The 24,123-nt window shown below is 40.3% G+C and overlaps 1 protein-coding gene across 5 annotated transcripts in view; it reads right to left on the reverse strand.

Moving 5' to 3' along the window:
• The window catches only part of SENP6 (SUMO specific peptidase 6), a 44,691-nt gene extending 20,780 nt beyond the window's left edge, over positions 1-23,911 (reverse strand). The window contains exons 1-9 of one of the 5 annotated variants that reach the window (XM_028722805.2): positions 23,099-23,907; positions 14,076-14,169; positions 11,788-11,851; positions 11,020-11,159; positions 10,475-10,576; positions 6,851-6,871; positions 2,934-3,004; positions 1,983-2,128; positions 812-1,190 (exon numbers count right to left, since the gene is read on the reverse strand). In XM_028722805.2, coding sequence (XP_028578638.2) covers positions 812-1,190; positions 1,983-2,128; positions 2,934-3,004; positions 6,851-6,871; positions 10,475-10,576; positions 11,020-11,159; positions 11,788-11,851; positions 14,076-14,169; positions 23,099-23,192 — 1,111 coding nt within the window. In that variant the 5' untranslated portion in view covers positions 23,193-23,907. Of the gene's footprint in view, positions 1-811; positions 1,191-1,982; positions 2,129-2,933; positions 3,005-6,850; positions 6,872-10,474; positions 10,577-11,019; positions 11,160-11,787; positions 11,852-13,387; positions 13,420-14,075; positions 14,170-14,375; positions 16,798-23,098 lie in introns of those variants that run through there. The other 4 variants (XM_028722807.2, XM_028722808.2, XM_028722806.2 and 1 more) reach the window with 4 other exon arrangements.
• Between the last annotated feature and the right edge of the window lie 212 nt (positions 23,912-24,123).

The following is a 24,123-nucleotide window of genomic DNA, read 5'->3' on the forward strand; positions in this document are numbered from 1 at the left end:
AGGCTACTAAGACCATTATTACCCCCACAGCCCTTTCAGGTAACCAACGGTTTAAGACAGAGCTAAAGAAACCTAGTTTATAGGGTGATAATCCTCCCTTTTGAATTATGGTGCTGGAGGAGACTCTTGAGAGTCCCATGGACTGCAAGAAGATCAAACCTATCCATTCTTAAGGAAATCAGCTCTGAGTGCTCACTGGAAGGACAGATCGTGAAGCTGAGGCTCCAATACTTTGGCCACCTCATGAGAAGAGAAGGCTCCCTGATGTTGGGAAAGATGGAGGGCACAAGGAGAAGGGGACGACAGAGGATGAGATACTTGGACAGTGTTCTTGAAGCTACCAGCATGAGTTTGACCAAACTGCGGGAGGCAGTGGAAGACAGGAGTGCCTGGCGTGCTCTGGTCCATGGGGTCACGAAGAGGCGGACACAACTAAACAACTAAACAACAACAACAAATCCTCCCTACCTTCTCTACTCAGTATTAATTACATTTATACCCCCTTTTCTTCCATGGAACACAAGGCAGCATTCCTCATATCTCCATCAAAGCAGTGGCAAGTCCAGAACTACTTTGCTTGCACCAAAACCAATAAGCAACATCTTGCATTTTGTTTTCTCCTCAGAATTATCCCTACCAAGAGAGGGACTTTTTACAAATTAATGTATAACCAGCATTATTAGGAAGTCTATGGGTTCAAAAGAACTCTGTATTTTATTGTTTGAAATCGCTGTTTTATATGTATACATTTTTTTCAAAAACTTAATAACACACACACACAGCATTATTTGTTCTATGATTTAAAACTTACTTGGATCATTTAGATCAGATGCAGTTGTATTCTTCTGCCTTAAGTTTCCTGTAATTTTAGAACTGACTTTTCCATTCAGCCGCAACATAGTAGAGCCGATGTTACGCCTCGCTGTGAAATCAACTGAAACTGCCCCAGGAGAAGATCCATAAAACTTCTTTGTATTTAGTCCTGTGTTTAAAGATTTTTGCCCTGTTGAATTCTCATGTATAGGTTCTCGTGCTAAAGGTCCCAAAGAATCATTTAACTGAACACTTTGCATGGACTGCCTTTGCAAGCCCCCATTACAAAAATTTCCACACATTTGGCATTTGATCTGACTTTCATTTGGTTTTCCTACGCATAGGCAAACGGTGGAGTAAGTATTCTGTTCCAAGCCCTAGGGATTAAAAGGGGGGGGGGGGAGAGAATAAGTAGCTGTATTTATTTTGATCACATTTTCAAAATAAACACATCAGACATCCTATAAGGCTTAGGCAGATTTGAAGCGATAAGATGGAAATTTAAGCAATCTCTGTGTGAAATTTCAGGTTGAGAACCTGCCACAAGAACCTGGCTGCATAATTCAAATTATTAGGTCACATCATTTTACTTGGGCCTGTGCCTCCACTTCTAGTCTTCCCTCAAGTCAGTGTTGTTCAACCCACATTCTACTTTACCTCTGCCCTTTACTCACACAGTTTCCAAGTCCTCATATCCTTTTGCCCCCGTCAGCCCCAGAGCTTCTTGCCATTCACCTACCAGGCCTCTAAGCATCACTGTCTACCCAACATCTTCAATAATTTGGAAGCAATGTTAGAATTGTTGAGGGGCAGATGTTCAAAATGTAATCAATATTCATTATGTTTACCATTATTTTATCCCATCTCCATACAGCAGAGTACATGTATGTGCATGCAAGCCAAAAAGCAGGAATCACCAAGTTTACGTTTTGGGGAACAGTATTGGGAAATCAAGTTCTTTGCTTTCCAATTAAGTTTTGACTGGCAACAGTTTTCTGCTAAAAACACAGTACCAGTGCTGTTGTGGTAGCAATGGCACCTGCAGCCAAAGTACAACAACTACAAGATATTATGTAGCCCAAGACCTAAAAATGCAAATTAACCTTCTAACAATATCAACTTCTCAATGAATTTAACAGAATTTAAGGAACTTTCACCATATAACCCACCTCTAAGTGAGTTGCACATTTTTTGGTAGCAGGAGATGGAAGCAAACCGGACTGATACAAAGTGCAGTGACGTTTCAGTTGTACCTTCCTCGTAATTCCTGAATCCGACTCTGAGTCAGACTCTTCTCTGTTCTCCATCACACTTTCTGAAAGGGGAGAGTGAAATCATTAACAACAACTTCCCAATGTCCTCAGCTGAAGAACAATGTAACTCTAATTTACTCCTTTATATCACTCTAAAAACAGCAGAAAAAGTTTCAAACTGCCTATCTCCATGTTTAAATGGAAGGTCTGAGCTGGTACTTCTTGAAAGCAACTACTGCTCTCTGTGTGAAAGAGAACAACAAGTTTTTTCTGCCTGTTGTAGCCATTGTAAGCACTGTGCTAGATGCTGTACAATTTTTAATTTATTTCTACAGATATACTGCACACCACCAGAATGAAACTCCGCTTGGAAACTCCTTCAGTAGGTTAATCTGTAGGTAACCAATGCACAAATGCCAATGGCCAGCTATGTGTAATCTTGCAGCATGTATTGCTAACATACCAAACAAAGCCAAGAAAAAGCACTGCAGGCCACAGCTGCCACATGGAAATCCAGTAACAAATCCAGGTCCAAACTCTGGTCTATACAGTATAGGATAATTTGATCTCATCTATAACAGTCAGATTTGGCCTACTTAATCTACCCACTTTGATCAACTGTGTGTTACCTGGATGAAGCTTAAGTTTATTCACTCCCATGACGTCTACCACTGATCACAGGCACATTTAATGCATACTGATGAAACCAAAACATACTCCAGTAAGCTCAACTAACACATGCACCATTCTAACGCATTTTATCAAGAGTGCTTCTACTCAGACATTCGTTAATGCACTTAATCCATATATAATGTACACCTATTTGACAGACATTTAATGGAAGTAAAAACAAAGTAAAAAACTTACGCATCTCCTGAAGCCGAGACAAACTATCATAGTCATTTTCTATCTTCTGGATGTTAGGAGGATATTCTTTTCTGGGGGGGAAATAATTAGAAGCTGTATTCAGAAAATATATGGCTTATTTAAAATCTTAATTTAGAATATTGAAGCTTGCCATGTTCTAAAACAATAAATGTACACATTCAAACACAATTCCAATGCAAACAAATGAATAGTCAGGATAAATGAGAAAAGATAAGTTTTGCAATGTTTTTAACAAAATATCTTTTTTAAAAAAATGCAGTAACCATATACACACTACTTTTCTGATTGCAAAAGTATCCATCATACAGCACTGCAAACTAAAAGTTTAGCAGAAAGACTACAACTACTACTAGTTACAGGTATGTAGCCGTGTTGGTCTGCCGTAGTTGAAACAAAATTAAAAAGTTTCTTCCAGTTGCACCTTAGAGGTCTCTACGGTGCTACTGGAAGGAACTTTTTTATATTGTTACAACTACTGCTGTCTTGATATAAGCCCAGCTAAAATTTGATTATGTGCAGCATATTTTTAATTTTCCAAATACTTGTTAATTTTCCAAATGCTTACTTACCAAAGCCTGGTAAGGGTCTCCCGCAACCTTCCCAGAGCCCAGGAAGTAAGGAAAACCCACTTGGTGCACAGGTGTGTGTGTTTTATTTATTTATTCTCTCTCTACACGTGGTATGTTGCAATAGTATATGTAAAGTGAGCACAGGTTGCAGGCCCACTGTGGGAAGTGGCCAATATGCAACTGATCTATTATGGATGCAGAAAGTTATATGTTGTTTTATCAAGCTTCTGGATGCTTTCACTCAATTCACTGCATAAAATGTGGCTGTTTTCTCTTGCGACTGTGTGTCTGACACAGCCTTTAATACTTCATATTGTTTTATTTGCAAGATAGACATGTTTATATAGCTGGCTCTATTGCAGTTTCTACCTCAAGCCATTTAAGTGATTTAACAGAATTCCTGCTTAAAATTTTCTCATATTTAATAACTGTCCAACATCAAAAGACGTAATGTACAAGACATATGACATCATGTCCATAGTGCACATTCAGCTTAATACCAGCAGGGATGGTTAGAATAAATTCTCAAATAAAGTTGTTTAATTCCATTAACAACTCACATAAATTACCACTTTAGTATTAGTAATCTTTCATGAGCAATCACAATGAAACCCCTGCCTAAACAAACCCAAGTACTAGGAAAAAACAATGACCTGAAGATTCCCTCTGCCTGAACAAAACTCAGGGAGGTACATAGAACAATTTTAGTTCTAATAAAATGGACAGCAGCTTAGTGTGGTTTAGCTGAGAACAAATCTCAGCTTGTGGTTAACAAGGATAAAGCTTAACCATTAGTCCTGGTTTGGCCCACATGCTATGCCATACATTGGCTTAGCTAAGCACATTTGTGCTTTCTCTCTAAGTCAAGGTGTAGCTTAGTGTGTCAGACAAACCACATCAAAACATATTCACATGTGAGAACTTCCAGCGAGGCAAGATGGTGAGCACCACAGCCCCGCAGAGCTCCTAAGCAGCACCAGCTGAACTGCCTGACTGGTCCCCGCACCACCAATACAGCCACTGCCACCACCATGATCCAAGGAGAGTCGGAGTGCTCACCACAGAAACCAAAGAGGCCACATGGAGCCCCCGGGACTTCCCTGACAATCTCAACCCCATTGGGACCAAGATTGCTCCAGTGACAACTCAGTGGAGCTCCAGGGCCCAGAGGCTCCAGAGTTGAACTAAAAACCAAGCAGAGCGGCCCACCCCAACCCCTAGCCAAGCACCCACTGATTGCCATCGCTGCCATAGCAACCACCAAGGGAGAAAGGTAGGAGGAGACCGGGAGAGAGTTGGTGCAAAAAGAGCAGGCCGGTGCCGGGGTTCACCCAGGAAAGCCAAGGCATGGCGCAGACCTTCACTTGCTGGCATGTGGGTGCTGCTGGCTGCCAGAGACGGGCACAACAAGGATCTTAAGACTAGGATTTTTATTTTATTTTTTATCCCCTTTTTATTAAATAAATAATTTTTTATTAAGAATTGTAAGGGCGGCACCCACAAAGGAGGCCTGAACCATCAGAGGCCACTTCCAGGGACTGCTGTCTTAGCCTTGACGCAGGGACCCTCACCAATACCCTTTTAAACTACATATGCAAGCCTCCATTTCAACAATACCACTACATTATTACTCATTTTCAACTCATTTTTTATTCACTTTTCTTTTCTTTCTCCCTTTTATCTGTTTTTTTTAAACTGCCCTCTCATTTTTAACACATATCCACATGTATAAAAGAAAGAAGTTCCCATGTATAAGGAAGTTGCAGCAATGTTTTGTCATTATTATAAAATGTATAAGATAAATATCCTCAGAATAAAAATCAAAACTGCACTTTTCCTGACAGAAAGATCTCCATTGAAATTTTATAAAGAAAAAATGCTATTTTTATCCATTATACTCCTTTCCTACATAAGTGAAAAAGCAAATCAAACATGTACTTTTGTGTAACAGAGTAATATTGTGTATATTTGTTTCATATACTGCTTTAAATAAATCTAAAGCAGAAAACACAATGTTGCAAATCAGTTCTGCTTATAATCCAACTACACACACACACACACAAATTATGTAAAGAAACAACTTGCAGAATGGCTCCAATGGTTTCTTGCACCAACACACTATCTCACCCCCACCTCTAGAATGCTAGTGTAAAGGCTCCACCACACCAACCAAGGCACTTCTGCTCACATACTAAAATGCTTCTTCTTTCTAAATCCAATCAAGGTCGAAACATCTGTGAATGTGAAATTCCCATAGTAGAAAGAGAACTGCCTCAATAACTACAAAATAGGCCCAGCTCATGGTCTCACAGAATGGCCTATCTCCCATCAGGAGATCTAGAGCAAGGACTCCCCTTGTTGATATTAACTGACATGAAGAGTGGCATGGCAAGACACTGTCCCTTACGTAGTGGGACCCATGCAGTTTCTGGCTTTAAAAATTAACACCGAATGATTGTAAAAGACAAAAATATATACCTAAAAAGTGACTGCAACCTTTCTATACCCACCCTGATGATCTGCACAAGTCAAGTGCTGGATAGAGTAGCAGTCCAGGATGATATAGGACAAAACAGAGCACTCTGAATCAGTCAGCCAAGTCTAATGCAGCTCTGGTTAGCTGCCACTTCTATAACGTATGGAAGGCAGATTTTTTTTACTGGCAGTCAGTTTTGCATTTACCAGCAATAACGCCATTCTGGTGGCCCCAATAATAATAATCTAAAGTATGGGTGCGGGCTTGGAGCTAGATCACAACGATGTAAGATGTCCCAAGTTCCCTTACCTTCCTTCTGAAGCCATACCTTCTCTTGCTCCAAACCTCCTGCATGTTTGCCCTGGCCAATGTCCTCCTCTGTCCAATCTCAATAGAGACACATTTCTCCTTCTCCACCCACCACAACCAGCAAGCGAGATCTGGTATTTCTGTTTAAATTAGCATATCACAGAACACTGTTTTCTTGACTAACAGTGCAATCCTAACAAAGTCTTCACAAAGTCCTATTTAATTCAATGGTGCTTACTTCCAGTTAAGTGGAGCTTAGGTTGCTGCCTTAATGCCTGTGCTACATAGATGGACATATGTAGTACACAAAGATGTACGCATACATGTATCACAGGTATTTAGTCAAGAAAACACACCAATTTAAACAAAACAAAAAATCATTACAGCTAAATGAGTGGTAACACACCAATTGTTATTCTAGCAAAATAGTTTTTCCATCAATGTTGACCATTAAGCTTGCTAGTGTGGATTTAGCTATGAGACACAACTTCATTATTTCCACCACATTTTTATTACCATGCTCATGTCACCATTGAGCTTACCTTTCCTTTCGATCCAGATTGCTTAAAATATGAAAGAGAAAAATATAATAAGATACAAAGCCCTTAATTTGTAGAACATCAGTAGATTTGAAAAAAGAAATCTGGATCTGGATATCCAATATTCAATTTAAATTTGAACTCTTTGTTGTAAGTAGCACTTAGCATCTAAATTTGCCAAAAAAGATCACACTTTTTAGCTGCTTAATACCGTATCATTCCAGGTCTGTCAACAGTTACTGGCATAATGCTCTATAGAATATATGTCAGAATATAACTGAATGTATTGTGTCAGCATATTATAGTTCTGTAAGGTTATTTAAATAACCGTATAACAAACATTCATTAACACTATTGTATAACCATTGAGTCCCTTTTGCTAAGAATTTAAAGGCCAAACTATGAAGATGATCCTAGCGAGATGTCCACTAAATAGTGGGAACACATACAAAGGAGATTTTATGATGCAGCAGCATCTAGGCCATATTGTGTCGTGCACGAGATCACATTCAAGCAAATGTCTCTAAACTTCCTATTCAGGTCTCACATGAATCTGCCTTCTTCCAGGTCTAAATAATTCCTTAGTGTTTTTAAAAAGTGGGGAAAAGAAAGAGAAAGGGGGGACAACCAATCTATTGTGTTTATATAATATGAAGAAAGCATGTAAATGAATGTCCATGGAGGGCAGCAAGGCCCACATGTTCACATGGTTGGGTTTGTAGAAAAGTTTGGTAAAAATAGGTTTAAATAATTAAGGTTTAAATAATTAGGCACAATGGAGTAGGCCCATTTGAGCCTCAACATCCCCATCTTATTCCCAGGCTTTGCCATCTTTATTTTGTTTAGTTCCCATCTTGTCTCATCTTTACAGCCCCTGCTTCCTACACCTGCATCCTTTTTCAAAGACTTGCACTGTACTCTGTCAGTTTCCTTTCCCTTAACCTCTACATACCTTGTTTCTAAGCCAGGTATTTAGCATTTTAAAAATCTGAACAAAGTAACACTTCTATTCCAAAATGTCTGGCAAAGATGTATTCACATTTGACAAAGTTGCTGTTTTAAAATTTTTTATCCCTTTGCCTCTTCATAAAAAACTTTTAAAAACCTTTCTAAATATGGCATTCGAGCTGCATATGTAACCAAACCTCAAGTCACAAAAGCAATATATGATGCAAATTTGGGGATTCCGTCTTAATTTCAAGAGAAGATAAATTTTGTTAATCTTACTGAAATTCTTATCAGGAATATATCATTTGGAAAAGAAAAGTTTCACTCTGAATGTTTCACTCTGCTTTTCTGTGGGTTGAATCCAGGCTTGGTCATGCCTAGAATAGATCTATTTAAACCAATGTAATTTAAGTTAGTCATAACTAACAAGTCATAGATTTCAGCGAGTCTATTCTAAGCATGACCAAGTTAGACTCCAATCCTAAGTAAAGAACAAGCCATGGGAAAACATATATTGAATGCTTTGATGGTAAGCACTATGCATATGGCAAATAAGTCGTGGACATGTCCCAAGTTGCCTGGGAGCACTTGTTATAGTACACAGGTGAAACTAAGTAACTGGTGGACTATCGTTGCCTAAGAAGTTTGGGGATCTTACACCATTCAACTTTATTTTGGTAGGATACAGTAACAATTTCCCCTCAGTATACGAACAGAATACTGTGGTGCAAATGACAGTGTTGTCCCCTCACCACCTGCTACCCATGGCTCACTTTGGGAAAATCTGTTAAGATAGAGAGTAGTTACTTAAATTTTAAATATTTACAAACTTAATGTCTGACTGCATTATTTACATGGCATAAGCATGGAATTGTGGCAGGGGTGGGGGTACATGAGGGCTGTTAACTTTATTTTAGTTTCTAAAAATATATATAAGAAGAGGAGGGAATATTCTATTACTTCATCTCCATCCTCCACATAAAGTTTGGGAGCTTCTGTCTCACCAAAAAACCTCATCTAGGGAAGCAAAAATCAAAACTATTTCCCTCAAAGTCCAAACCTTGATTCCTTAAGAAATGCACTACTAAAACCCATGGTGAAGTAGGAAGATTGCACAATCAACCATACTTTAACTAAGAAACATTGTTATTTTATTTATCAAATTTCCATGCCACTGCTGCCTGCCCCGCCCCCCCCCCCCCCCAGATCTGAGGTTCACAGGGTGGTATACAGATCAGACTTTAGATTAAGGCTCAAGTGTGGTTAACAAGTTCAGGACCTGGCATATTATAAAACAATGTCCAAATTTGTGATTCAATCAGGGTAAGGAAAGGTATAGATGAAAAGCCTACACCACAGACATAGTAGGCAGACTGTGCTCGGTGGACCTACAGTGCTCAAAATATCTCTTCTTCTGGGTTGTTGAATGAGTCTAAATACTGTAAGCTGGTGAACACTCAAAGCTTCAACAACAGAGAGTTCCATGTATGAGTTGACCCATAAATAATACAAGTAGGACAGAAGTAAGTAAAAGATGACAGACATGTGTCTTTATTCCCCAGTAAAGCTTCATTGTGGCTGCCTTAGAAGTACAACTCATTGGACGCCATGCAGTTATACTACATACCACTTACTTGGTCTAGAAAAGACCCTAATTCACTTACTCTTATCTTAGCCCCTAGCCAGATAAGGAACAAAATATTCTAGAACCTCTTAGACTGGTTGCAATACATACAATTTAAAGTCTCAGATAATCAAAGTGACTTTTGTGCTGTTTCAGCACATGATGAACCCACTATGGCAGCACTACCCTTTTTCAAAGTTTCTACATTTTTGTAAGGTCTGTAATATTTTCTGATAGATCCTTCTTCTCATCAAGTAGTGTTTCACAAGTCTACACCCAACCTGTTTTTGTTGTGCGCATTTAATGAGAGTCTTTAGCTGTTCTATACTCTTGGATTTGGATAAGGGAAAAACAAAATGAAGCTCTGGGTTAGAAAACCAGCCAATCTGGAAGGAGGAATCAGCACAATTATACTACCAGTGGGGCTCCTCCTGTCCTCAACACTCACTATGGAAGCACAGGTGGGATATTTGACTAGGCGTGCCTTTCTTCACCTTCAGTTGATATGCCAGCTATAATCTTGGTTACGAGATATCAGGCCCTGCCTCAAAGCCATGCCTTAGGTGAGACTACTGTAATGCAATCAACAAGGGCACCTTTGAAGACTGTTTGGAAGCTTCGACTGGTGAAGAATACTGCTGCCCTGTAAGTGGGAGCAAGATTAACAGAGTATGGCACTGATTCTGTACCAGCTGCACTGGTTACCAGTTTCTGAGCCCAAATCAAAACGCTGGTTTTGGTTTTAAAGCCCTAAATTATTTGGGATAATTATTTGAAGGACCACCTTCACCTATATGAACTTGCCTGGGCACTGAGACCTGCCTCAGAGGCACTACTCATGTGCCCACCTGTTAGGACAATTTGGTTCGTTGGCGCTATAGACAAGGCCTTTTCTATGGCGGTTCCAAGTTCTGGAACTCTTTCCCCACAGAGGTGTGCATGGTCCACCCCCGCAACACTACTCAGTTCTAAGCAGATATTTAAAGAAAGACCCACAGCATACAAAGCTGTCTTTTTTTTCACGAGAGAAATTAAATATGTCCTTTAAGTCTTACCTTTGCGCTGCTGTTTTTACTAAAGATGTTTGTGCATGAGCATGGTGACAGCGTCTAGCTTGTACTACTGCTGCAGAACAAGGAATATTTTGAACATTTTCACTGTAAACAGAAAAAAACAGGTAAGAAAAAAATGTTAGAATTCACACCATGGAAAGAATTATAAGTCTGCTTAATAATTATAATTAACTCCTCCATTACTTCATTTTCTAAGTGATACCTGAATCAGCACTTCCACTATGCTACCTAATCATAGTTACACTGACACTTTTGATTAGCCAGCTGCAGCAAGAAATGATGAGTTATTTGCAACTGGTGGGTGCAATCCTTCTCCATAGAGGATCATAGTCCATCATAGTCAAGATCCCAGGTCTTAGTCCACAACAGCACTTGGATATTACAAATAGAGCATCTAAATCTATTTTCCAAAGGTGCAAATGTAACAAACTTAAGGTCCTTTCACAAGCAGAATTCTCACAATCACTATTTCCCCCAGAAACAAGCCATTTACTAAATATTTTTTAGTATATTAGGAATCACTATACCTCAATTTCTTGCTGCTTCCCAACATGTTGAGTCCAATTGGGGTTACTCTTAAAGCACCAGGTTCAATTTTGCTTCGTCTAGCATATGTTCTCATAGAATCGCCTCTGGCACCAATAGTTCCTGAGTGAAATCGCAGCACCTGAAACAATTAGCAAAAGCTTAATCTACAAAGCAGCAGCTCTCAGATGGAGACATTTTACATTTTTATTAAGCTTTCAAATACTAAGATATTCTCAATAATCCAAACACCTACAGCCGACACAAAAGTCCTTTTGGACCTGGAAGAGGACAGACCAGGAGATGGGGATGGGGTCATGCACACTCTGCCAACACACTCGGGGGCCAGGAACAGAACTCCCACACAAACAGTTGCCATTTGTGATAATAATAATACAAATGAAACCGGTTGACAGATGAAATATGTTGTAAACTTTAAATATGAGATAATGTAGTGATTTACTATTTACTGTGTTCCTTTGCAGGGAAACAATCATGATTGTTTATTGTTTTTACACACACACCACAAGAAGCCAAAAGTTCACTTTGCCAAAGCTCCAAAGCTGCAAGGCCATATAGTAAGCTGCTGATAAAAGTTTAAGAAAGCATGTGTGTGCTCTTTTTTTAGCGGCATACACACTGCATGAGTTTGTAGCAGTCACCTCCTCATATTAGAACTTCTTTTTTAAAATGTGACATATTGAAATCTTTCACTCAATGTGAAATATAAAAATGCATTTTCATGTACATTATATTTGATAAATACTCACTTTTTTCCCACCAGTGGGACTGCAGCTTCCATCACTCTCATCCACAGTCAGCAGACTGGCTTCACTTAACAGGCAAAGAACAGGAAACAAAATATGTATATTGTAATTCAATAATAGCAAACAGGGTTTCAACAACTACTGCAAAAAGGTCCAAGTAATGTTTTCTCAATCTGTTAAACAATCATGTGGTTTACACTTTCCTCTAAAATATTTTGGTGCTAGTTTGCCTCAAAATAAACTGTATACAAAAGACAGGGGGAAATGCAATGTCAGTAATAGTATTACAAACCTGGTAATATGTAGAATTACTTTAGCAGATGGCTTCACAGTACGACTTTTGTATGGATTTTATGGACATTGTTCTAAGCAAACACAGAATTTGAGATCTAGACCTGAAACTAAATTTGTAACCAGAACATTTGCTTGTAAAGAGGTAGCACAATTTAGCAGTAAATCTAAATATGATTCTCTTCAGAATGCTCAGCAATAAATGTGTAGCTGTTAACCATTTGTGTGTAGTTCAAAGTATTTCACACTGAAGGTTGTGCTTCTGTTTTTGGAATATACAGTAAATCTTCTTGGCACCATATTAGGTACCTAGAAAAAATAGTATTCCTCCCAGAGTTAGTACATCCATTGCATTTACAAGGGAAGAATAGAATTAATACAAGTGGAAACTGCAGAAAAATGCATCCTTGTATCCCAGTAAGAGTGCTCCTGTCCAGGATTCTGCCATTCCACTCCCTACCCCTTTTATTTTATCTGACACTCAAGCTTCCATGGCTACAGCATGCTCAGTTTTTAGCGGACTTTGGGGGGGGGGGCGCAAAAACATGCCGATCTCATCCTACTAAGTCAGTTCTTGCATTCTTGGGGAAAGGTTCCATCGTTATTTCAACATCCAGTTGATACAACCACTTGGGCCTAGAACATCCATTGTTCCTAAACTTTGATACTAAACAATTCTCTGCATCTATGCTATGATTTAGGTTCCTTTCTTTTCTAAATAATTGCAGTAATAAAAGGATGGTGGAAATGAAGCACTAGAACCTGGGCAAGAGCAAACACAAACATAAGAAGTCTGCAAGAAAGTTACTGAAAATAAAAACACAAAATTCTTTTTGTTAATTAGCAGCACAGTGCACAAATAAGTACTATTATTCTGGAACTGAAGCACCCAAAATGAGAACTGTGGTATATTAGAAGGGGATGTCATGACAGCTTCAAACATGACCTTTTTTTTTTTTAAGGAATGATCCTAATATAAGAAAAATGTGTACGCAATCACTTGAGATGTACAGTATATGTTACCATATGCACACACCAGGAAGTCATTGTGTACATTGGCCTATACACACAAATGCCAAACTTCATAAGTATAAATGTCTTATCTCTCTGAGGAAAGTGTCATATGGTATAGAACACACCTGACTCTGAGATCTGTGAGAGAAAAGGAATCACTTATCCTTTGCGTGGGATCCAGCTATCTGTTGTTATGTTTCACTTGTCACTTTTTCACCCTGGTATTGTATTAGTATTTTTAAACGTTCATGAGACCAAATCCAATTATGTTGTTAACAAAAATAATTAGCTCGCTTACCAGTAGTTGTTCCATAACTCTTCTCCACCAGTCTATTAAGCAAGGAGGCTGAATGTCAGTCTACCACTCATCCCCAATCAGTAAAATTCAAAAAATGATATACTCCCATAAATATATAGTGTTGTAGGAGATAAATGAATGGAAGAATTTGTTGTCTATAAACTTTCCAAGCCAGGATTTTTATAAGACTCAAAACTAAGAAATTTGCAAGACAGTAGTCTTCAGTTTAGGTAAACAGGACATGGTAGGGTTGGAAGCCATCTCAAGAGACACATAACAGCATGCATGTAATGAAGTTTTTATATGACCTTCAAGTTTTTTTATTCTAAAAGAAGTACCCAAAAAAATTGAATTCTTTTGCTATTTAAAACATTTCAAAAGTTCCTGACTCGGTTGTTTTAACCTGAGCTAGGTAGGCTCCATAACTGCACTAATTCCCCGAGATTCTAGTTATTAAAGATTAAAAATGAGAAACCTACTACTTGCTTCTGGAATAATCCGTAACATCTTTAGGCAATAACTAGCCTGAGGAAAATCTTACATGAATGTGACCCTCTTGTGGGTATGAATTAGTGACACACTATAACACTTCCACTTTAGAGAATTAGAATTGGAGGGGTGCTCAGTTTTCTAATTACTGTAACGTTCCACATTTTATTTTCTGTTGCCTAGATTAAGGTATCCTTACTCTTTTTCTGCATCTCCTTCACTTTCATCTGAACAATTAAAGCCCCAGGTATTTTTGAAACCTCCATCTCGCTTGGACTGTGATGTATCCAAAGCTGAAACAAAAATAAGTTAAAATCAGTTCAGGTTCCAAGCAAGACATAATAAGAAAGGAAAAATTACAGCTAACAATTCCACTATTTAGCTGACAGATCACAAGACAATACTTTAAACACTATTTTACTTTTCTATTTATCAGCCTTGGAACATTTGAAACAACCACTTAAGGAGGGTGCAGAACAGGGCCAGGGAGGTGCAAAACCTGAGAAAGTCTTGAGGGCCAAATAGAGAAGCTTGGTGGGTCCCATGTCACCCCAGGGCCTGAGGTCCTTCATTCTTGATGTAAACCAAAGTCGGGAACATAATATTGATGATAGAAATAATGTTTAGTTATACTCTGAATTCCGTTACTGTCATGAGAGGGTTTTAAAAAGCAAATTATGTTTAACAGTATTATTTCAATAAAAACCTTAAGGTTTATTTTGGTGAACAGTGGAACGTTTTATTGTAGCAGATTTAATGACAAAATAACTGCTAGAACTTAATGGGTCTACAAGGCTGATCCACATCTGCTTCCAAATGATAATCACAGAACTCACAGCACTGCGCAGAATGCTTGAAAACTCTAATGTGGTATTTACAGACTTTTCTATGGAGGGGATATCATTTTTTTCTTAAAAACTGGGGTGTTACAACTGCCAAGACTACACTGCTAAACAATGGAGGTTCCAAAAGGTACTGGGATTCTTCCATTTCAGTGTCACCAACAATGCTCTTTATCTCTACTACAGTGGTACAGTGGGACTATATGCCACATCCAAAAAACCTTCCAAAAGAATCTTCACTCTATATATTTCTATCTGCAATGCCACTGTCTTTTACAATATCAGGGTTAATTAATATATCTTATAATTCTTGCAATTTACCACAAAAGCAGTGTTTCAAGTACATTACAGTGCTATTTCAGATTTTGAAATTAAATTCATATGACTCTCACTACAGATAAAATTCATTCTCATGCCCAATTAGATTCATTCATGAAGTATTCTTAAAAATCTATACAACAGCAAAATCCAATATTTCCTCAAACATGTCTATTTCCTGGGGACTCATACAAATCAAAGAGTCTCCAAGTATTTTGTACAATTTGTACTTTTAGCTTAATAAAGTTGCTCACTGCAACCATGGCAAATTAGGCTGCATACATATGATAATTTTACAAGATTCTGAAGCACTCTTGCATAGCTATTACCACCCATAATATACATAATCATTTTTCTATCCTGCTGTGGTCTCTGATCAACCAGGTTTTCAGGTTTCTGTAGCACTTTAAACAGTATCTGAAAGGGGAAAAAACTGGCTCCCAACAACTACTGCAACAGATGCACATACAGCTGTTGCTTAATAGTTAAAAGAAATGTTTAGTAGCTAAATACATATACATATCCACTTATGATTCCATTTCAAGAGAAAAATAATAACAAAAGGATACCTCCTTCCACAGTGTCAAATCACATTGTTTCAATAACATTTTCTTAGTTTTAATAATCAGCCCCCTTCTTCAGTACTTTATCCTTAGGAGGGAACATTATTAGAATAGTAACTGGTTTCCATCTGGGCTATTCACTTTCACCACTCAACTGAGACTCTTCAATCCACATTAGTGCATACATATATCAAAACGACAACTGCTGGTTCAGGACTACTGCCATGGTAATAGTAATGAAGAGGAAGCTCTCACTGTTCTATATAATAGCTGAATGTACACCACCTTAGCATGCATACCACCTTAGTAATGCAGAGAGAGAAAATGCCACTGTTTTAGAATATGAATTAGCATCATGTTCCTCAATTACTGCTGAGAACTAAATGTACTCTATATTGCATTGCACTTATGAAGGTAAATCATCTGATGATCATTATTTGAATTAAATGTGAGGATTCAGAATGCTTAGCTACTCAGGAAATAAAGTATTGTAATTCACATTCCAGCTTCTATGAAGAAACAGTATTGAGTCAGTCTGGCTGTGATTTAAACTGAATACAGGAGCAAGCACAGGTCAGTGTAGAGGTATGTGATAAACAAAAGCTAAAACACAGAAAGCTCAGAGGAAAGATGGTTTCAGGAAAAAAGAGAAGCATGAAGGAAAGTGGCTGCATTCCCTCAAGGGTAATCTGTTGGCTGTACAGGTGTTATGTGGGGTCAGGTCCAAAAGTGAGCAGTTTGTAGCGCTGCAGAATTGCATTGTTCCTGTTCTGAAACACTACTATGGATAGGCAAATATGTCAATTTCAATCGGTTTCTCATTTTTACCATCTTAAACTCAGCTCTCCAGATCAGATCCAGATTTTTCTGGAAAAAGAGCCTCATGAAAATTTAACAGCATTTTAATGTGTGTTTTTCCTAATACAATGGTACCTTGGTTTATGAACTTAATCCGTTCCGGAAGTCCATTCTTATACCAAGGCGCACTTTCCCTAATGAGGCCTCCCACCGTTGGTCCCCTTCCACTGTTCGGATTCCGTTCTCAGACCGAGGTAAAGTTTTCAAACCAGGACACTATTTCCGGTTTTGAGGAGTTTGTAAACCAAATCGTTCTTAAACCGGACTGTTCTTAAATGGAGGTGACACCTGGCTTGAGAGCAGTACATGTGAAAAGCATCTAGGAGTCTTGGTTGACCACAAACTTGACATGAGCCAACAGTGTGACGCGGCAGCTAAAAAAGCCAATGCATTTCTGGGCTGCATCAATAGGAGTATAGCATCTAGATCAAGAGAAGTAATAGTGCCACTGTATTCTGCTCTGGTCAGACCTCACCTGGAGTACTGTGTCCAGTTCTGGGCACCACAGTTCAAGGAGGACACTGACAAACTAGAACGTGTCCAGAGGAGGGCAACCAAAATGGTCAAAGGCCTGGAAACGATGCCTTATGAGGAACGGCTAAGGGAGCTGGGCATGTTTAGCCTGGAGAAGAGGAGGTTAAGGGGTGATATGATAGCCATGTTCAAATATATAAAAGGATGTCATATAGAGGAGGGACAAAGGTTGTTTTCTGCTGCTCCAGAGAAGCGGACACGGAGCAATGGATCCAAACTACAAGAAAGAAAATTCCACCTAAACATTAGGAAGAACTTCCTGACAGTAAGAGCTGTTCGACAGTGGAATTTGCTGCCAAGGAGTGTGGTGGAGTCTCCTTCTTTGGAGGTCTTTAAGCAGAGGCTCGACAACCATATGTCAGGAGTGCTCTGATGGTGTTTCCTGCTTGGCAGGGGGTTGGGCTCGAAGGCCCTTGTGGTCTCTTCCAACTCTATGATTCTATGATTCTAGGTACCACTGTAATATACATATGTACCGGTATACATATTTTGTATGCAATTTTGCCTAATGTACACATTCTTGAAGCATTTCCCCTAATTTGATGCATCATGTTATTTTAACTAATATAGGCATTTATATGAACACTTTACCGCCCTAATATATGAATTTTGGTACATATTGCTTGGCTGGCGAACTGCACTGCCAAATTCAGAGAAGTGCACATTTCAAATGATGGCTGTGTTTTTGTTTGCTTATTATTTCAGAAAGCGCAAATTCATCTTCAAATATAAGCTGATTCAAATCCTTCCCATCCGTAGACACCTTTCCCAAGCATACACTTTATGCGGAAGAGGAAGTGGTTCTCAGAGAGGTGGTTCATTGAGCAACAATGGGTACACAGAATCCCAGTGGGCACATGACATATGATGCAAGGCCACAGGCTACCCACCACTGGGTGAGAGAATCAGAAGGGAGGCAAAAAGGGAGCTCTGAAAAAACTTCACAAAGCATAAAAATAGCAGGTGGCTAGAAGAAATTTGAACTAGGTAGCCAGCGGCTCAAAATAAAAAGACCTAATAAAATTGCAGGAAGTAGAAACATGAGATTAAATGAAGAGCCAAAGCAGAAACACGGGACAGAAGGGGGGAGGTGCTCTTTCAGGTAAGCTGGCCCTGAGTATACAGTAGTAGAACACACAGTATCCTAAAGCAGAAGATTTCACTACTGAGAAGAGAGACTTTGCAGAAAACTGCTTAGAATTGGAGGCGGAGGTCACTCTGTCATATTTAACTCCTAGTCATGCTTCAGTACATCATCTTATGTAAATTAGAAACTGGCTTCCACCTTGTTCTCTAACTGCTGATGTCCTTATTACTAAACAACACAGAGGGTGGAGAGAACACTGTCAGATGTGTTTTTTCTTAGCTACCCTGCCCCACAGTGAGCCCATTTCATTTCTTTGCCATTCAGTGTCCTAGCTGGGATAAAAAATCTGCAGGAGCGGCAAAACTGAAACCAGAGCAAGTGCTAATGGAATCCTTTTATTCACTTAAGTCTGAAATGAATATATCTAAGGGGAAAATATTAGAAATTGTTCGCCTCCTTGGAAGTCTGTCTATAAACAGTTTTTAGTCCAAAGTGTATTAATACTGCCGTACAACAAACTGCAGAGAATGGTAATAAAGCCATGGTTTTCAAAGTGGGAGGCAGTTTTCCAAAATGTGAAATGGTTGCTAGGGAAGACATTACCAGGCACAGAGAATAAAAAAGTGGGGGGTGGGGGATGTGAAACACACACTGCATTTTCTTTTAGATATAAGATCCACTCATCCTACCAACAAAAATCTTTCCTTTTACATATTATGATCTCATCCATCATTAAGTTTGTTACCTACGGCAGACTAGCTTTTCAAAATGTAGTCATGCCCTGTGTTTACCCACAGTGAGCATTCTCTCCAGGCGCTAAAGAGGAAAGCACACGTCCACTTACCTAGCTCAGAAAATATGTTTCAGATATTGTTAGGTTGGTGGCAAAGGCAGGGGAATAAGGGGGAAATAGTTCCTTCACCTGAACTGCCCTCAGAATGGAAATTATTCATGACCAGTGACACTGTCAGAAGTACAAGGCCATCCAAAGTCAGGAGAATAAGACTACCAATGATTACTAGTCATGATAGCACTGTACTATCTCTAGTATCAGAGGCAGCATGCTTCTGAACACACTGATGGGGATCATGAGCGGAGGAGGACTATGTTCTAGTTGTGGCCTTGCCATAGGAATTTGGTTAGCCACTGCAGAGATTAGGGTGTGGGCCTAGCAGAGCCTTTGGTCAAATCCAGGCAGCCTTTTAAAAACTTACATAGAGGAGTACTGAGCATCTTCCCCTGCCCCAAGACCACAAACCAAATGTAGCCTTTTAGTTTTCCTGATAAGAATGAAGAAGAAGAGAAGAAGAGTTTGGATTTGATATCCCGCTTTATCACTACCCGAAGGAGTCTCAAAGCGGCTAACATTCTCCTTTCCCTTCCTCCCCCACAACAGGTGCTACTGGAAGGAATTTTTTTTTGTTTTGACTATGGCAGACCAACACGGCTACCCATCTGTAACTCCCCCACAACAAACACTGTGAGGTGAATGGGGCTGAGAGACTTCAGAGAAGTGTGACTAGCCCAAGGTCACCCAGCAGCTGCATGTGGAGGAGCGGAGATGCGAACCCGGTTCCCCAGATTACGAATCTACCACTCTTAACCACTACACCACACTGGCTCATGTTTCTGAGAGGAAGTAAAAGGGATGCTTTCAGAGATCATGAGAGTGGGCTCCTAAACTAGCTCCCTGCTCCTGGTGATGCTGACTACAAAGAAGCGAACCTGCTTCAATCTACATAGCCCCATCCTATGTTTCGTTTCTTGGGCATACTAAAGTACCAAAGAACATTTGGAACTTGGTTTTATAAATTGATTACATGTAGGGTTTCCCAGAATCCTGTGCCCCATGATCAAAAGTTCCTTACAGACTCAGAAGTGCAGTGATGCTTTAAAGCTACTGAATTTTTGAAATTAAAGAATGCAAACATTAATAAATAAACAGGAGCAGCTCAGTAAAGTAAAAGATAGGAAATTGCTACAGAAATGGTTTCATTCTCACTAGAAGTCACTGCTTGCTTGCTGTGGGAATTATATAGAAATACATTTACTCTATTTAGTTATTCTATACAAAAAAAATTATGACAAAATCCTGATGCCCCAAATCCTCATTTTTGTTCATTCCTATTGGAAATGAACACCATTCATTGGAAACAATAGCAAGAAGGGATTAAACATGCCTAACGTTCTTGACACTGGATGGACCAGCCACTTTGATAGGGACCATTGCATATCATAGTCAAAATTTGTTCATGCAACTATGTTCCCATAACATGATTGTGTGCGCTGTTCAATTAAGTATAAAATGTATTCATAGCCTGAAAAACTGTGCAAGTTGAGACCTATGCCATCTCCTAAAACTATATAGATGTAGAAGCTTAAAATACTGTTAATCGGGCTTAAGAATACCAACATGACCTTTCTTGTGAAAGAAAACACTAACTACCAGACCAAGCACTTCCTTCATTTGCAACTCCTGCCGTGGCCACCTGACATAGTCAAATTTTAGTAGCAAGGGACAGACCTTGATTTTCTATTTTGTGTTTATTTAAGGTAATTATTTTATGCTTTGATTTTGTTTACCTACCTTCAGCACACGACTGAAAATAATCACCATTTCATTTAACTGGAACTGAATGAAATATAGTGTATAAATGCAATACCTAGAAGCCTGTCATACCCCATATATATGAGATTACTAATAAAATAAATTTGTAATCTAAATAGTAATCACCTATCATACATTCCAGACTATTGTTTTTGTTGTCATAGTTCTTAACCACCATCACCAATAAGAGCACATCTACAACAGCTGGCTTTCTCTGCATATGTTCCATGCTGGCATACTCTGAACTGTTCTTGGCACTCAGTATCCTTGTTACTGACCCAGTCAAGACTTTAAAAATATTAGTCCAATAAACCTTTCTCAAAGAACTGCAAGTCATGGCTTGATTCTGGTTAGCAAGCCAGAATTATAGTCATCACTTCAACCTCTATTTCCTGATTTAGATGTAAGGGATTAAGCGTGGTTTAACAAACCCCAGAAAGTTTTGGATTAAGGAATGTGACCAAAGGGAGGAAAGACTCCTGCCACAACACTCAGTCTTAGCCTGATAAGATGGACCATAGCGATCAGATGGAGAACATTACATCTAAACAGGGACAACATATGTCCGCTTTCAGATTTTCATGTGGAAAGGAAATATCTCACTGAGGAGAAAATCACTGCCCCCACAATATCCCTCACAACACCTACCAAGACTCTGCAATACAATGCCCCCATAAGAATACAGCCTGGAATAGCAAACTGGATTACTTTTTTGAGAATCACAACAACACCCTCATCATCTTGCCAATTTAAGCAGCAGGTCGGTGTGACCAAGCAAACCAATTTGCAGGGACTACAGATGCTGGCTAAAAGAGGTTTAAGCTTGATTCACAGTTGCAAGAGTGCAAGCCTGACCGATTAAATGGGATTGCAAATGTGTAAACAGCAGTACTGCAACTTACTGTGGCAGGGTAGCAGAAACTAGTCAGTTTCTTTGTCCTGATAATAAATCAGCTTCTGCAGATATTGGCAATATTAAATGTAAGCAGCCTTCATTCACTTGGAACACACAACTCTTAACAGGCAGCAGTAGACTCAATTCACACATGCAACCATTCTTGTGAGTGGCAACGTGAATAAAGGCTCCTACGCATGTAAAATTCATTTCTATATTGAGCACCCACTAGTGTAGATAGTTGCATTTGTGGATCAAGCTTAAACCTTTTCTTTCAGCTTGCATCAATTGTGCAGTGTCATTTTCTGACACTGCACTGCTACATCACCCATCCAAAGAACTGTATTGGAGAGATTCTTCACATTACTTTCTAGCCATTGATTTTGCTCTTTGTACATTATAATAAATTAGTGTTTCCCTTAACAGATCAATATGAAAGAAAGCATATGAACTTGTACTCATAATTCTCCATCTCTCAATTTGAAGCATCAGTACTATTTGATTTATGGAACAAAACACTAAAAATAATATGTTTGACAGGATTATCACATATATTATCTCTCTAATTATGTGATGTATAAATGCATACTACCATTTTAAAATAGACATAACAGGAGAGGAACTATTCTTTGAAAATCTCCCAGATAAAGTATTTTTTAGAAGACAGCATGTTGCATTATCACTGTGGGGAAACAGGATGCAAAGCTATCATGCTTGCACAATTCATTAAACTCTCTGTACCCTAAAGAGAAACAGAACAATATTAGAACAAATTATATGAGTACTTTGCAAACTTTTTGCTGTACTTCATACATTTAGTGCTGCAAAAGCTACCTTTTTACAAATAGGACTAATTAAGTCTAAAAACCCTATCTACACTTTGCTGGAAGTAACACAGTGGGCCCAACCAATACGTATAGGGTCATGCTATATATATATGGTAAGTCGTTCCCTTACCTTTCCAAGTGAAGCAGGTATGAAAACAGAGAGAGAAAGAAAAGAAAAAGAGAAACCTTACATGGCAATATTCCCACGTTAGGATTCCCACCAACCCACCTGTTCTTCCTTCCCAGTATATTCAATATGGCATTTCTAATTTCCTTTAAAATAGAAAATACGAAGAAGCGGGTGGGGGGGGAGAGAAAAGGAGATGAGGTGGAAGGATGAAAAACAGGCCACTGCCCTTAGCAACTGACCACGGCGAACAGCCATACACAAAAAAGTAAAACCCGCTTGAGCTTCTCCCTAAACATTCACCTTTGCCAGTCACCCATCGCCCCCCCCCACACTCCCCTTTGAAAGACCTCGAAACTGCATGGGAAATATCCCCCCCCCCCCCCGCCACACACACACCCAAACGGGGCGGGAGGGAAACCTGCCGACCCCCTTCTGAACCTCCAGCCTCTCTTTTTTCACGTCTACTCGGAAGCAAGCGGTGTCCTTAGGCTGCCCACCCTGGGTGGGCTCCCCCCCCCCTTCCCGGCGCTTGCCATAATAAAACAACAAACCCAACTCACCCTCCAGGAAGAGGCTGTGTCTGGAGCCCCCGACGCTGCTGCGGCCCACTCCTCCTCCGCCCCCGACACCCCCGACGCCAGCACCGCCGGCCATTTTCGCTCGGCCAGCCCTTTCCTCACACCATCGCGCCCCCGGGGAGCAGCTGCTGCCTCTCGTGCCCAGGCGCCGGCGCCTCAGAGGCGCAGCCACGGCACTAGGCCTCGTTCCTCCCGCTTCGGCCTGCCTCTTCCGCCGCGGCTGAGGCCCACTCGGCGCACGCTCGGCGACTGGATGCCGGAGGGGGGAGGAGAGAAAGGGACTTCCAATGCCCCTCACCGGCCAACCGCCTATTGCAATGGCGGGCGGGGGGGGGGGCGGGGAGGAGAGAGCCAGACGCCGGTAGACCAGAGGCGGCGGCGGCCCCTTTTCCTCTCTCTCTGTGTCTCTCTCCCGCTGCCTCCCCTTATGGGGTGTCCGGCGTCAGAAGAAGCTTGCCCCCGCGAGAGAGAAAGGCGGCAGCCACGCCGGCTGCCCTTTCTTCTCCGCTGCCTGGCACCCGAAGGCGGGGGCGGCGAGAAAGAATGGACGGCAGCGACCGGGTCGAGCCGCCCCTCCCGTGTTGCTACTGCTGCTGCTGCTGCTGTGGTCAATGCCTTCCCTCAGAACGAAAGCCAGCCTCCCGAAGACGACATGCACCGCTCAACACACCACCTCTCTCGCTTGCTCTCTATTTATTTATTTATTTTCCGCTCCCTCCTTTCCAGAGGAGGAGGCCAGCCCTTAAAACACACGCACACAGAATGAAGGTGTAGTTCGTCATTTGCAAAAGCAAAACGCAACACCTCTATCCCTCCCGCCGCCCCCCCCCCCAAATGTTTAAAATGGCCGCAGCAGAGCGAGGCTGCTTGCCACTGTTGCAGCAGGGTTGCCCCCGTGGCTTTTCTCTTCTTTGCTCGCTCGCTCTCTCCCCCCACATGCAGCTGCAGAGTATGTGGAGAAGGCGACGACATATCAGCGGAGGGAAGTCGAGGAAATAACTTTGAAA

The sequence above is a fragment of the Podarcis muralis genome, chromosome 3 (genome assembly GCF_964188315.1).
Source record: "Podarcis muralis chromosome 3, rPodMur119.hap1.1, whole genome shotgun sequence".
Classification (NCBI taxonomy): Eukaryota; Metazoa; Chordata; class Lepidosauria; order Squamata; family Lacertidae; genus Podarcis; species Podarcis muralis.